The sequence below is a fragment of the Clavelina lepadiformis genome, chromosome 1, assembly GCF_947623445.1.
Source record: "Clavelina lepadiformis chromosome 1, kaClaLepa1.1, whole genome shotgun sequence".
NCBI classification, from domain to species: Eukaryota; Metazoa; Chordata; class Ascidiacea; order Aplousobranchia; family Clavelinidae; genus Clavelina; species Clavelina lepadiformis.
In genome coordinates, this window is record NC_135240.1 from 13,205,269 (window position 1) to 13,219,999 (window position 14,731).

Sequence of the window (14,731 nt, forward strand, 5' to 3'; positions counted from 1 at the left end):
CTCCACGGTTACAGTTACATAATCAACGAATCCGATGCTTTACCGCCGATAAGCGTTAAAAACAACTACATACTGTAGTGCGAGAGGCAACCGTCTCTTGACAGTAACCATCTTCTCAATAATATCTCTTGTTCGACGGTTAATCGGTCACATTATATAAAGTAGGCTACACGTTAGTTACAACAATGTTAGCACGCGGCCCGCGAAAATTTTTTTTCCCTAAAATGGCCCGTGTACTGTTTTGAGTTGTGCATGCCTGCTATGGACAGTACCGATTATGTCACCAGCAATTTTCAAAGAAAATAAGTCATTAATCTCATTCATTTCATGGTTGATGCTGACAGCTGTGGACAATATGAACAACGGTTACCAACAAACTTTTAAAAAAACAAATGTAAACACTGCAGTTGAAAAATGAAATTGAAACTGTATGTGCATTTTGTATATAATGGTGTGGACGGAAATATACAGCAAAACATGACAGAGATAAAGGGAAAACTTACTTTCATTTAAGGCATCTTTGCAAACAGTATCAGCAATTGCTGCACAACTCTAAACAACAACGTAGAATAACATGGGGCAGAAAAAGTGAGCATAGATACAAAAATTCAATATATCAAAATCTATTTCAAATGGATACATAAAAATACGTTTTATAAAGTGATATGATGATTATACCAACCTTGATTTCTTTATCACATTTCTTAATTTGATTGCTGGCGTCTGCAACACCCAGCTGGATTGGGCTGGATACTAAAGATGCTTCACTTATACACTCTTTTGGTATGTTTTTCTCACCACAAACATCTAATTACACAATACAAATTAAATCCAAAAAATAAATCATTGAAAACATGATTGAGCATTATGAAATTAAAACAGATAACACTTACATTAACGTTAACTGAGCTTCCTTTAATACTAAAGATCTTTATTAATAAATCTTTTTGGAAACAACAAAAAATTCTGTTAAGCTTAAAAGTGCCATTTACTGTTTTGAATCATATCATATAAACATCTACTTCATAGCCAAACTGTGTAACTGCATCGACAAATGTAATGTTTTGGAAATATGATATTTATGGAGAAAATAGGATATCACAGATACAATAATTGTCATATTGAATAACACGATTTAAAACAGGCATAAAGCACCTTCTCTGAATTCATCAACACAGAGCTTCTGGGAAACATTCAATGGCTAAAAATTTAAATCAGCAGTTAAATATATTAATGAAATTTAAAGACAACACAAAATACAAAGCTACCTTTTTCATACTAATTTTAAATCAATGTTATTTTTATGTATCTTATAGTAGACCAATACGTTTTCACTTACGAGTAGTGATCCAAGTAAATTCTTTGACGTGTTATCATCATTACTTCCGTTCTGAAGTATATCAAAGTAATATTTATTGATATTAACAAACTAACATATTTAGTCTAGATATACCTTTGGAGCTGTTTCAGATTCTTCTATTTCATTATCAACCTCTTCTCTAAACAGAATATCAGAGGTGGTTTTTGATTTCTCAGTTTCATTTTTATTGATAATTTCTGAATCAAAACAACAAAAGCAAAATTTGAATTACCTTTGCACATGATTTCATCAGCTTTTTTGTACCTTACCTTGTTCGGTTTCAGATGAAAACTCTTTTAATGCTTGAATAGCCTGTAGTAAACAGATAGAATAAACATAAAATTTTCACACATTGATAGAGTATTCAAAAAAATAGTTTGCAAGTTTAAAATATCATTTTCTGTGAATGCGTGAAACAGAAATAATACTTACAAGAAAATGTTTGCTCCGACAAGATGTCTTCTTCTCGGTACACGAAGATTTAATTTTCTGCTCTTGTCTAGCAATGTCCTTCTCACATTCAGGGGAAGGCTGTTGTTTTAAGCAAGCACATTATTTAAATAAACACAAAACTCAAATAGGGAAATTGGAATAGCATATCGCAAAGTGATATCAATCAAACTCGAACTCAAATTCACTTTTATATCAATTTTGCCGTGAAGATCAACATTTAATGGACAAGCTTCTGATCTGGATGACTTTCCACAAGAAACTTTTTCTATGGTATGTTCATTGCCACTTTGATCTGAAAATAACCATAAATAAATAAGCACAGAAAAGTTCAGCCTACTCGAATTTTATTGTAAGTATACTAAAATGGTTACCGTCTTTCTCTTTGGTCTCATTTGAAGCTTGAATGGAAAAAGAAACATCAGCCGATGTCTTTTCATCCAGTTCTTCCACAACTATTGGTTAATGTAATATAAAATTTTACTTTCCAAAAATAATGACAAAGTTTCTCAAATTTCACTTTACTTCTTTTGTTCACTACAATTTTTAATAGTTTTAACCTTTTTCATGTTTGTAAAAACCGTTTGATGTTGACTCATCAGAAATAAAGTCATCAAATCCATTCACATCAGAATTGAAATCTGTAACGAAACAATTTCAAAATCCTGTTAACCAATGACAGTTTACCACAAACATATACACAGAATAGTTAGTCAAATATATAAAAAAATTAGTCAACATACCTTTCTTTACCGTATCACCACAAGGTTTTGAAAGAGCTTTCAGTGGCTGCAAAAACATAAAGAGTATTTATAAATTTTCGAAATACAAATGGAGAAAGTTGCAGAAATGATATTTGTTTTTAAACCCTGGGTTGTGATCTGAAATTAATCCGAAATTATGAAATTCAAACTAATGTCTCTTGTTGTGTACATATTATACAATAAAGGATCCATGTCATAATCATTTGTAATGAAATAAGAGCTAACAGAAGCTGCTGTCAAGTTTTGCTATACTGCACTGAGAACTAAACCAATTCTTGTAGAAGATGGAATACATACCAGTACCAATTCATGAACAATCAAATGCACTTACCAAACTAAGTGGTTAATGCACAAATATATACTAAACACAGAATTTGGCCAAATCACATAAACCTATTAAAACAAATACATCATAATGGAGCACTATGCGGTGTTTCAAAATTGATTAGAAAGACTCAAACTTTCAATGTTTTCTAGTTGTATGTATATTTTAATTTTGTGATTTGATTTAAATGTAGAAAAGTAAAAGTACAAATAACTTTACTTCTAAATATCAAATTAAAACTGTGGCTTAAATCAACATAGTAGCTTGAAAAGTGGTGCAGGAAGTTGACTAAGTTTGATTAAGTTTTAAATTTAATTTGCACTGATTAACGTTGAGCACACTCTTCGTGTATCTCAGAAAATTTACTTCATCAATTACACTAATTACAAGTAGTGAAAAAATCAAGTTTGTTTTTAGGAAATTTTCAATTTTTCTATTTTTATTTAAGCCCGATTTTGAATATTTTTATTATTTAAAATCATAAAATTAATAATAAGATAAAAATCAAACATCCTACCAAGAAGGCTGCTGATGGTTCATCATTTTGAGTTGCTATTACATTTCCCATATTTGAGGTTCCATCAGAAATATCTAATAAGCAACCCTCTGACCCTGACAAGTTTTCACTGGTGCATTCTTCTATCACACTTTCTTCACCATATGCATCTGAAACAAAACGAAGTTTCTTTAAAAATAAATCACTCTACTGTACAATCAACATACTCTAAAAATATTTGCTGTGTTTAAAGAAGTCTAATTACCCATCTGAAAATATATTAAAAGTTGATAAAATATGAATATTAATTAATTTAATACTAATATCCAGATGGTGAAACAAAAAATTTAATTGCCATAGAAACCTTTGTCACTTTGATGCTGATGATTTAATTCAACAGGTGAAATTTCATTGCTGAAACTCTCCATTTCATAGTTAAAATCTTCATCTATAAGACGACACATGGAAAAATTTTACTTTTCGTACTACAGTATTTCAATGTTTCGTATTTCAATATAATTCACATATAAAACGTTAACTACCCTGCTCAACGTTGCTGCAACTGTTGGATATGAATGCATTTGAAAAACTATCATCATATTGATCTATTTTGTAATTAAACTGTAAATCTGCGGCATTAAAAGGATAAAGATTATTGACTGATGAGGAAAACTTTGCTAAAATACAAAGCATAGAGAAGAAATTAAAGCATTTAATATTATTGCAAACAGTACCATGAAATGTTAGAGCTATAAATAAACATACCAGTGTTTATTGCTTCATCAGAAAAGTTTGGAGGTGCATTTAGCGGCTAAAAGTTAAAGTACAAAATTACAAACAGGCATTCAAGCCATATTGGCACTTTAAAATATGAAACGAATAATTACTAGAACAACTTTTTCATGCTGATATTGTTAATTTATTCTTTTTAACTTACTATTTTAATACATCGATACATCATATTAACTACATAACAATATATCCACACTTTACACATACAGAACATGACTTCAACAAACCTTTGCATTTGTTGCAGGTTCTTCATATATTCTTTCCTCTTTGCTGAGTAAAAGTAAGCTGCTCATCGATTCTTCGACATCACTTTCTATTGCTGTTATATAGTGAAGAAGAGAAAAAAGTGAGGTTATTCTCTGCTTCAAACTTCGTTATAGTAAACATGTTTACCTTTTCTTGGTTCAAAAGAAAAAAGGAAGCACTTGGATGGTTGAATACCCTGAAGCAAACAATTAGCACAAGTAAAAAATATGTAGTAATTAAATAAACAAATCATTATATTTACTTAGATGAGTCACATGCTGACAAAAAAGAAGGAAAAAGGCTATATAGACAAACTGTTTCCAAAGGTATAGCACTAAGTTCTGTAATTATAGCGTAACGTAAATAAAAAATGCAATGCTTCTTACAATTACACTATGTGACATAGATTCCTCTTCTTCGTTACAAGATTCAAGCTTTTGCATATCAGTGGAAATAACATCTTCCAAAATAGTCTGAAAATGTTGTAAAGAAAATATGATAAGTTAGATGAAGGCAAACTTTAGACAGTTATTATATAAAAATAAAAGCGAAATTATTGTGGATGTTAAAATTTAAAACTTTGCAGGATCATGATAGAATAATTATTCACCTCATCTTTATTTGAATCTTCGAAACTTAATAGACAACGTTCTGATACTGATGAGTGTTCAATCATGTGGTCCTCAGGTATACTTTCAATATCAGAGTTATCAGTGCCATCCGCATCAGCGGTATCTAACATTGAACAAGAGATAGTGATAGTGAAATATTAAACAACAAAAGTGACACTTTAACATGTTACTTTACACTGAACAAATATTCATACATGCATTAACAGAAATAACCACCTTTCATTGTTTCCAAGTAACTTCCTGATGTGGACTCGTAGGATGAATCTTGACCAACTTCACTCACATTATATTCAAAATCTACAGCAGCAGTTACGAACAGTGATGGTCAATACATAAAAGCTTTTAAAATTGCAATTCAAATTGATCAGATAAAACATTCATTATGTATGGTGTTGAACATTTTGTGCTTGCTGTACTTGATATAAACCTTTAAAACTCCCTTTGTACCTTTTTTAAAATCTTCTTCACAAAGCACTGAAGTTTCATTAAGTGGCTAAAATCAAAACAGTGCAATGAATTCTGACAATGTAAGCATTTAAATTTGGTCAAAGTGTAGAGTTGCCAATTTACTATACCTCTTTGGTTTCACTTTCAGAGTCCCTGCTCTGAGAACAAACATCAGGTTGAGATGATGATGCAGCCAACAGTTTCGGTTTAAGACAACTAACATCCGCATCTAACAATATACAGAAAATAACTCAAGTCTTAGTTGATTAAATTACTTTCTGAGATCCAAAGTAAAAAACCTTGATTAGTAACTAAATCATACAAGAAATCTTGACATACCGTCACTAAATGTTTCTCCAAAAATTTCGTTGATTGCTGACTGGGACTGGAAGTAAAAACATTTTTTTTTTCAGTTAACCAAGGCCAAGATAACATAGATGAGATTTTGCAGGCAACAAAGATAAGTCAAAACTGATATAAAATCAGTCCAACAGCCATACCTCCCGAAGGTTATTGTAATGCTTAGAGCGATTTTTCTTGACACTGATTTGTCCAGGAAGACTTGGAAATCCAGTTTGACCAGGAAGGCCTGGGAATTCACTCTCCTGCAATAGACTTCTTTTTATACTTTAATGAACAAAACTTTGACAAAAGTAAAATTTATTAACTCCTATATGTTATTGTAAGTGTCCTACTTTATCTATATCAAATTTTTCAGGAGTAAGAGTTTCCGTTAAATCTGCAACCTGTTCTGATGGTTTTGCCTGGACATCTTTTTGTTTTAATTTGACATCTTCGTTCTCATTTACATCTGATGAAAGTGAATAAATTTTTTGTTTTAAGATCAATTAAAAGTGACAAAAACATTGATACTGCTAAATTTAAATGAAATAAACTATACAAAAGACTTAATAGTATTCATACCACCTTTAGAAAACTGATTGAAAAGTTCATTGTTCATCTTATTCTCGAACTAAATGAAAGAAAATAGTTGTGTAAGAATTTTACTACTTCTGTTGCTAACTGTGATTGATTAAAAATTTTAAGGGTCAAGTCTTCTACAAAAAATGATTAACTAAGTATTAGTTAAGGGCTATTATACTTTCCCAATGATAAAGACGCACATTGATAGTTAAAGTTTCCTCATCCAGTTCTTCAATATCTTTCAAAACAAATGTTTTTGTTTCATATTCATGACACGGAGAAATTTTCTCACCATCGATAAGAAATCTGACAAACTTCTTTTCTTTGGGTAACTTTTGATGTTCAACACATAAAATGGATTTCACCTTCAGTAGAAACATCATAGAAATTATTTTAATTAGACTAAGTTCAGAATTTCGAATAGAATATAGGTGTAAACATTGAACTAAGTACAACTTTGACATATTCAGGGCATGAATTAAATCTTGCAATTAAAGTTAATATGCAGGATATTATTGCAGTATAAGATCTCATTCAATTCAATCACTATTGAAATCATCCTAATTATGTTTTTGCTTAAAAAATTCAACTTGAATTTTTTAATAATTTTTTTTAATAATTCAACTCAAAATTTTATAGTTAAGCTTGCCCCTAAATTTCTGATATATATATAAATACTGTTTATTAACTTGAATATGCACCATAAGTACTAGTTTGTACTTTAGTATGAATATGTACCATAAGTACTTTTTCAGTGTGACTTTTAGTATCCTCGTTTTGTGGGAAACTATCTGGTTGTGGTGATAAGGTTGTTAATAAATCCTGATTGAATTTCTGTTTGGATTTCTTCTTTTTTGATTGGAGCTTTGATTTTGGGAAAATGTCATCATCATCTGAATGAGAATTGGTAAACAAAAGGCGTTATTATATCATTTCAATTGGTTACTAAGGTGCAATAAGAAAGCAACCAGATATGGAAAAATCGTTATTGAAAATAGGTAAAAACATTGATTAACTTACCGTCACTAAATATTTCACCATATAGTGAATCAATTTCTGACTGGGACTAAAAAAAGATAAATTCTAGTTTAATAACCATATTCAAACTTCAAATACTAAAATCATAAACACATAACTCATACTTCAAGTCAGATCAATATAGGCCATACCTGATGAAGGTTGTTGCAATATTTGGGCTGATCTTTATTAACATTGTTCTGTCCAGAAAGACTTGGAAATCCAGTTTGTCCAGGAAGGCCTGTATGCCCCATCTGTCCTGGAAGACTTGGAAATCCATTCTCCTGCTGGCAATACATATATATTTTTTACAGTAACTGCAACCAACAAATTTTAAAAATTATAAAAATGTTTTCTAATAAAAACATTTCTAAAAACAGCAATATAGTTACGTTCAGCAAGTCCACTTAATCATTCCGGATATCATATCATTTTTAGAAATTTCCAATGACATTGACATCACATGTAAGTATGACATAGTATAAGCTAAAGTTGATGAGTAGGTTATAGAAACAGTCTATAACTTGCTTACAGCAAAAAAGTTGGTAATAATTTAACAATAATAGTTAATAATTTTTTCCGAGGACACCCCGTATTCGTTAAACATTTGTACAGTTTAAACACATCCCAGTTAAATAAACTTAATGCTACACGTTGCTCCAGGTCAAATAAGCCTACATGTGATGTCGTTCCCTACAGTTTTATCAATGATTAATTTCCTGTAAAACAAAATAAAAACAAGACCTTAAAGTTGGGTAATTGATTTCAATTAATTATAAACTTCTAAATTATATTTAAAAATTCTCGTTTGAAAAACTAGGTTACAGTGAGTTTAAGCCCTTTTATACAAAAGGACTTGAAATATTTTCCTTGTGCAGTGGAAGCTGGTTAAGTTGAAGGATGCAATTAAATTGTAAATTATTCAAAGCTTTTAGTAATTTAAAACTAGTAAAAGTAATAGTAATGAGGTAACTTAACTTGGGGTTAATGGATGCATTTGGATGGAACTAATTAAATGTATTTGCAATGGAATCAATTAAATGTCGTTTTTGCTGTAGATCTTTTTAAATAGATTAAAATTGACTGAGTTCTCAGATAAATAGTACTGATGATTTGTATACTGACATCATTAAAAATTATAAAAGTTCTCCAATAGATATGAGGACTTAACTAAATTTTCTTGAGTATTAAACAGTGTGATAATATTAACATTACGCATAGCTTTGTAAATATTTAACTATTATATTAATGAATGCTATACTAAACCTATAAAATATATCATAGCAATGTGAGGTATCCAACCATAATTACCTTAACTGCATCATCATCTTGAAAAGTAAGAGTTTCTTGTAAGTCATCAGCCTGGATAAATGGTTTTGCTTGGACAAACTTTGTTTCCAATTTAGTGTCTTGTTTTTGATTTGCTGCTGTACATAAATAAGTTTATGACATTAACCATCCCATGAATGCCAAAGCACCTATGTACACATTGTTAAAACAAAATTGTTCACCATTTATGTCGTTTTTGTTTTCATTCTCAACATTTGAATCATCAGATGAAAAATATTCCTCGAAAGAATCAAATTCATAATCACTTTCTAGAATAAAATAAAAAAATGAATGAAAATGTTGGAAACAAATACTCAATTATTATAGTTGATGTTGTCTTACTTATTTCAATTATTTTAAAAACAGTATAATAAAATTAATATGTTCAGTCATAATTGTTTGGGACTAACTTACATATAATTTTAAACAAACTCTATGACATACCATTACTTGCCACAGACTCAATGCTCGAAGGTGGATGAACTGCTTTTAAAGGAGTTGGTATTTTTCCAAGTTTATCCTCATCTCTTGCTTTCCGTAAATAACTTTTCAAACGATCAGGAATATCTTGAATAAAAATACGCCGTTTTTGAAAACGTCAGAATCAATAACTAATCATGCAATCATTATAATCGGGAAATAAATCAAAACATTCTGACTTAAATCATGATAAATCATCATGCACCTTCGATGTATCTCAGATTCTCGGTTTTAGTACTGAGATAATTTTCCACATCCTTATGCCGAGCAACAAATTCTGTAAATCAAGGGAGTACACACAAATCTTTGGCCCACAAAACAAATATCAGATTACTTTGAAAGATCCGTAGCGTATAATATCTTACAAAATCTAATGTTGATAGTACAATAAAAATCTATTAATTATAGGGCCCAAAAATTTGTACACACCTTCATATGAAGATATCTCTGCTAGCTTCTTTGAATTTTCCAATGGCTAAGATTTTGGAATAGTAAAGAATTTGGCAATAATTCAATTTTAACTTATTTATTACTTAAAATAAAAAAAATATATGTATTTAAAATTTTAAAGTATTGCTATACACAAAGGTGTATTTAGCTACAGTTTTAGAAACATAGTTCAACTCACTTCCAAAGTGTAACCAATTGGTGTTTTATATTTTTGTACAGTCCATGAATGGCGCAAAGCACAATAAGTTGGCAATCGAGAAGATGGCTTTAATCTCAGGAGTTTGCAAACTAATTCTCTACAACCTAGAAAAAGATGCATTGCAACTACAAAGCAGGAGAGTTCAAATGACAGTTTAACTGGATTATAGGTAGTTTACACAATTGGGTCTTTTAAACTACACTGTAAGTGAATGTTTAAAATAAAAATATGGTGAAAATAACAATTAAAAGTTTGTATGAAAATCTATGAAATAGAAATGTTGGAAGTTCTTAAATAAACATACTTTCAGAGACATCTTCTCTAAACGTGAGTGTTTCTTGTCCAGCAAAATGCTTTTTGCAGGACTTGAGCACATCTGCACATGCAGTGCCAGCAAAAGGGTATTCACCATGCACAAGTTTGAACAAGATAACTCCTCTGCATAAAAGTAGGGATACAGTGGTAAAAAAGAAAATTCCTAGTTGTTAAAATGTAAAAAGTGACTCTTTTAGGGAAAGCAGGTCACACAACCTATTGCTAAATATAGGTAATTAGCTTACAAGAATATGATTTCAGTAATTTAGGGTTAAATTAAAGTTAGATTTAGACCAAAAAATATTAATAACTCTATTAACTCACAAGCTCCATAGATCGGCTTGAATAGCATCATATGGATGGTGACGCAGAATCTCTGGAGCTGCATATGATGGAGTTCCACAAAATGAAGTTTTTAGACTTAGTATGCCATCTTCCACACTAGCTTTGTGAACTTTGGAAGAAAAGCCAAAGTCGCCAAGTTTCACGGCAAATGATTTTGTGACAAACACATTGCTCAACTTAAGGTCTCTAAAAATATAACCATTACTCAATAGATGTTAGTTATAGATTTTACTAACTTAATTTTCCAGTTTTCATGGAGTACCGTGTATTACCTATGAGCAATATTCCTAGAATGTAAAAAGTTAACACCACTAGAAATCTTGTGAAAGTAGTAGCGGGCAAGGTCTTCCTGCATGTAACCACAACAATCCTTTTTAAGAGATTTCATAAGGTGAGCCAATGTTCCTCTTTCTGCAAGTTCCGTCACAAGAAAAACTCGTTCCGAAGCCACAAAAACGTCGAAAAGTTTAAGCTTAACAAAACAATATTTTATTTAGTGAATTACGTCTACTATATTAAGATATTAAAAAATGTAACAGACGTAAATTAGTAAACAAACAAAGAATAGGAGCAGAAGTTTGACGCCTGTTTTTAAAAAATATCCCGTTGTGTGTTCAATTTTCAGGTATGTAGCCATTGAAAATACTTTATTTACAGTAATCGTCACAGTGTCCGTAATTTGGGGCCGCATTACTAAAGCAGGTGAGTCCAGCAAGTGTTTTTAGAATTTACTTGTCACCGACGACGCACTTTTTTCAGCAATAATAACATTACGTCGTAGCCAATCCAAGTGAATCTAAGAATCCAATATTGCTTTGCAATCATACTTAGCATCTAAGTAAATTGACCACGACATTCATTACTCGTATTTAGATTTGGGATCGCAATTTCTACTCCTACGAATTTTTACAAAAATCTCTGATTCATTGAAACTGAGCAGCTCGATTTCTTGATTTAACTGTGGTATAACCTCTCCCTAATTCGAAGGAATTTTGTTACGTTAAGAAAACTTGTCTGTAACTAACTACTCAAATAAGCATTAAATCAAAACAAACTACAATCCCATGCCGCGTTTTTGTTAAGTCTACAAACAGAAATACATGCGATAACATTGTAACCACTCCTGCTCGTATGACAATCTCGCTGTCTGGAGATGATTATATTCTATCTCCCAAGTTAAATCGCTAAAACGAAAATTTCTATTTCAAAAATTGCAGGCAATACCCACATTTTGTAGCTTTATTGTTCTATGTCCACAATGTATCTATACTGCTACCTACTTCAATATAAATAGGAAAAAATCAAAGAGAACGTTCATTCACTGCATTCAACAAACCGAAAGAGCATACCGCGACACAATCATCATTATAGTAGGCGCCAATATTTGTTTCATTAAAAGAATAACATAAACATGGAAATAGCATCAAGAATACTGGAGAGTCGAAAAGAGACGAAAACTTATTGCCTTGATAGAATTATTTAATATTTTGGCGATTTTAAATTTATTCCAATATTGATTCTGTTCTTGATATAAAAACGCGTTTCCTTTCTAGTGGGAAAAATTACTAGCCAATATGAAGTTTTGAGGATTTTGTGCAAGAAATAGCAAAGTACATCAACAGAAAAACTTACTACTTGTGGACACTCGAAACAGCTATTGATCATCGCAATTTCTTGCGGGATAATCCTTGTCGCTTGCTCAAGCTTCTTGCAATTGCTACCTCCTACATCCAGGATCTTGATGGCGACCTTTACATCAAAATTATAAACAATTAGAAAAAACTTGTAATAAATAATAGATTTAAAATATTTTTATACACTGTTGCACTGAAAACTTCGCAAAAATATTCTGGTCCCACTCAGTGCATAAAATAAACCATTATTAGGACAAATACTTTTTGTATGACGTCATAAACAAACTTATAAGGATGGTTTTCTCAACATTTTTGGTAATGAAATATTTGCTGCATTTATTGAAAGTATGTATAGTTGTAAACAAAGGACATCATTTCCGAGAGCTCATTCATAGCACAATTACAAATAAACCGAAGTGTTTGTGAAATGCTGCCGTTCAAAATTTAACTGTGAAAAATACTTAAAGATTTCCTGGGTTATATACCACCAATGATCGTTACGTGATGGAATGTTATGTAAGTTAAAACCCATGGATAACTCTAAATAACAAAGTTGATGGTAGCTGAACCGTGTTAACCCAGTACCGCATATAACCAGTATTTAATAAAATAATAAAGAGGAATGTAAGATAGAACTATAAGGTTAACTTTTTTTTTATCGAGACAAGGTTTCGAAAACATCAGCTTGCTTTATCACTTATCAGGTGTACTAAGAGATGGTCAATTCTAATAACGTAGGTTTATAATTAACAAGAATGCTATTCTACCAAGAATAATCTTAGTTAAGATACTTATAACATACAACGATAAATAATAATAGAACTAACCCTTTTTGTGTCGTTGAGCAAGAGTTGAAGCTTTTCATTTTTGTGAATTCTTTCAGATTCAGCTTTTCCTTCGAAGACTCGGCCAAACGATCCAAAACCAAGTAACTTTTTCTTGAAAAGTTTGTACCCTTGTCTTTGACATGCTCTTGTCTCCTCTGGATCAGCTATTCGCTTGACTGTAGCCGCGTTAGACATATTTAAAAACACTTTCCGAGAACGCAAACAATGTGCTGTTATTAGTGTAACTCACACAGGTGAACACTTTTTGTCAAAAATGTGCCATTAGTAGCAATACTTGTGACGTCATAGTATTGAAATTGTCTACATCATCAGAAATGAGTCAAAATCTTACTTGATTATTTTCAAAGTTGATCGTGGTTAGAACTGTGTTAACCCAGTACACTATATTGTATTGTACTGTATTGTTTATTTTTTTCCATTAACTGTGCGGAGCGAAAGTTACGATGCTAACCGTTGTTGTTAAAGCACAATAAAACAACATGCTCGCGAACAGTTGAGGAGCAGCAAAAAGTGGCTAAGCCCAAAGGCTTAAATATGCAATATAGCAATAATGCAATTGTGCTATAAGATGGCAGGTAACCAAACCCACAAAATAATTCCTAATTTTGATGAATTTAAGGATAAAATAACATAAAACAACTACACTGTTGAAAGATGTAGCCTAGAGGACATATTTCCTAACATTAAAAACATGCAATTTAATAGCGGAAATAAAAATATAAAGTGACATGGTTAGATTAAAATGACAATGAATATCTTAAATGCACAAGAAATGGATGTTTAAAGAAAACCGCACAAAAGAAACTCCATCCTAGGGACCGGAATCGCGTTTCTGTGGCCAAGAGAGGGCACAATGTTGAGGCCCACAAGTGCACTGAAAGATAGGCAGTACGAATGAAACTATAACAATGTCTTTAGGAAATCATGTCTCTACATTCCCTTCAACTACAGTACATGTACAGATTATGGCGTATACACACTAGTGATTACGATAACTATGCTACAATAACATATCAGAATACACAATAACAGAAAAATGCAATGTCTCAAGTCAATTTTGCCCAAAGAACATCTTTGTAAGAGACCCGCGATTCAGAACGACAACAACCAGCAATGAGAGAGACCCGATATGACGATCACCCTCAGTTTGACCGATGATAGTAAAAATACCGTGCCAGCTTGAGAAGACGAATGTTTTCATCGAAATTTTGTGCAGCCCCGATGAATGAGAACTAACAATAGAAAGCAAAAGAAAACTCGGCAATCAACGTTCAAAAGGAGTGTACTAACCTGTATATAGTTGCGAGATTAGATCTCGTAAACAATGTTAAATAGACTAAAGAAATAGAAAAAACAGCTTATGGTTGTAGTTGTTGGTGGCTTTTTAAATGCAAATTTATGATGATCTTTTATCTCTTTGATTGGTTCAGACACAACTTCTAAAATTTAGCACCAAAAAAATTTATTGTATGCTGCGTAATGCTTTGGCTGCAATATGGTAAAAACAGTTTATTTTTATTTCCTGTGTCAACTGAGTAAATGTTTTTGTTAACTTCAAAGAGGTTGTCGAATACGGATGGCAAGTTTATATTGATGTATCTATGCATTAACATGTTGGTTTTCAGAGATAACAAGTCAATTATTGACCAAACACCAATATCTGTGCCTAAGTGTTTGA

The 14,731-nt window shown here is 31.4% G+C and overlaps 1 protein-coding gene across 1 annotated transcript; it reads right to left on the reverse strand.

The window, feature by feature from the left end:
- Positions 1 to 219: 219 nt before the first annotated feature.
- Positions 220 to 13,272, reverse strand: LOC143449304 (uncharacterized). The gene is made up of 42 exons (XM_076949450.1): positions 13,033 to 13,272; positions 12,204 to 12,320; positions 10,844 to 11,043; positions 10,551 to 10,757; positions 10,216 to 10,349; positions 9,891 to 10,015; positions 9,692 to 9,737; positions 9,468 to 9,539; positions 9,227 to 9,349; positions 8,965 to 9,051; positions 8,765 to 8,880; positions 7,606 to 7,740; positions 7,457 to 7,502; positions 7,175 to 7,329; positions 6,637 to 6,801; positions 6,437 to 6,485; positions 6,208 to 6,323; positions 6,013 to 6,117; positions 5,852 to 5,897; positions 5,641 to 5,741; positions 5,513 to 5,558; positions 5,282 to 5,362; positions 5,044 to 5,168; positions 4,820 to 4,906; positions 4,581 to 4,629; positions 4,415 to 4,506; positions 4,161 to 4,206; positions 3,938 to 4,024; positions 3,760 to 3,843; positions 3,417 to 3,565; positions 2,554 to 2,599; positions 2,371 to 2,451; positions 2,185 to 2,265; positions 1,999 to 2,105; positions 1,793 to 1,891; positions 1,630 to 1,672; positions 1,454 to 1,557; positions 1,340 to 1,390; positions 1,156 to 1,201; positions 683 to 807; positions 504 to 552; positions 220 to 344 (listed from the first exon to the last, which is right to left on the reverse strand). Exons 1-42 carry the CDS (start codon positions 13,225 to 13,227, stop codon positions 220 to 222), a joined length of 4,143 nt encoding a protein of 1,380 aa, XP_076805565.1. The 5' UTR covers positions 13,228 to 13,272.
- Between the last annotated feature and the right edge of the window lie 1,459 nt (positions 13,273 to 14,731).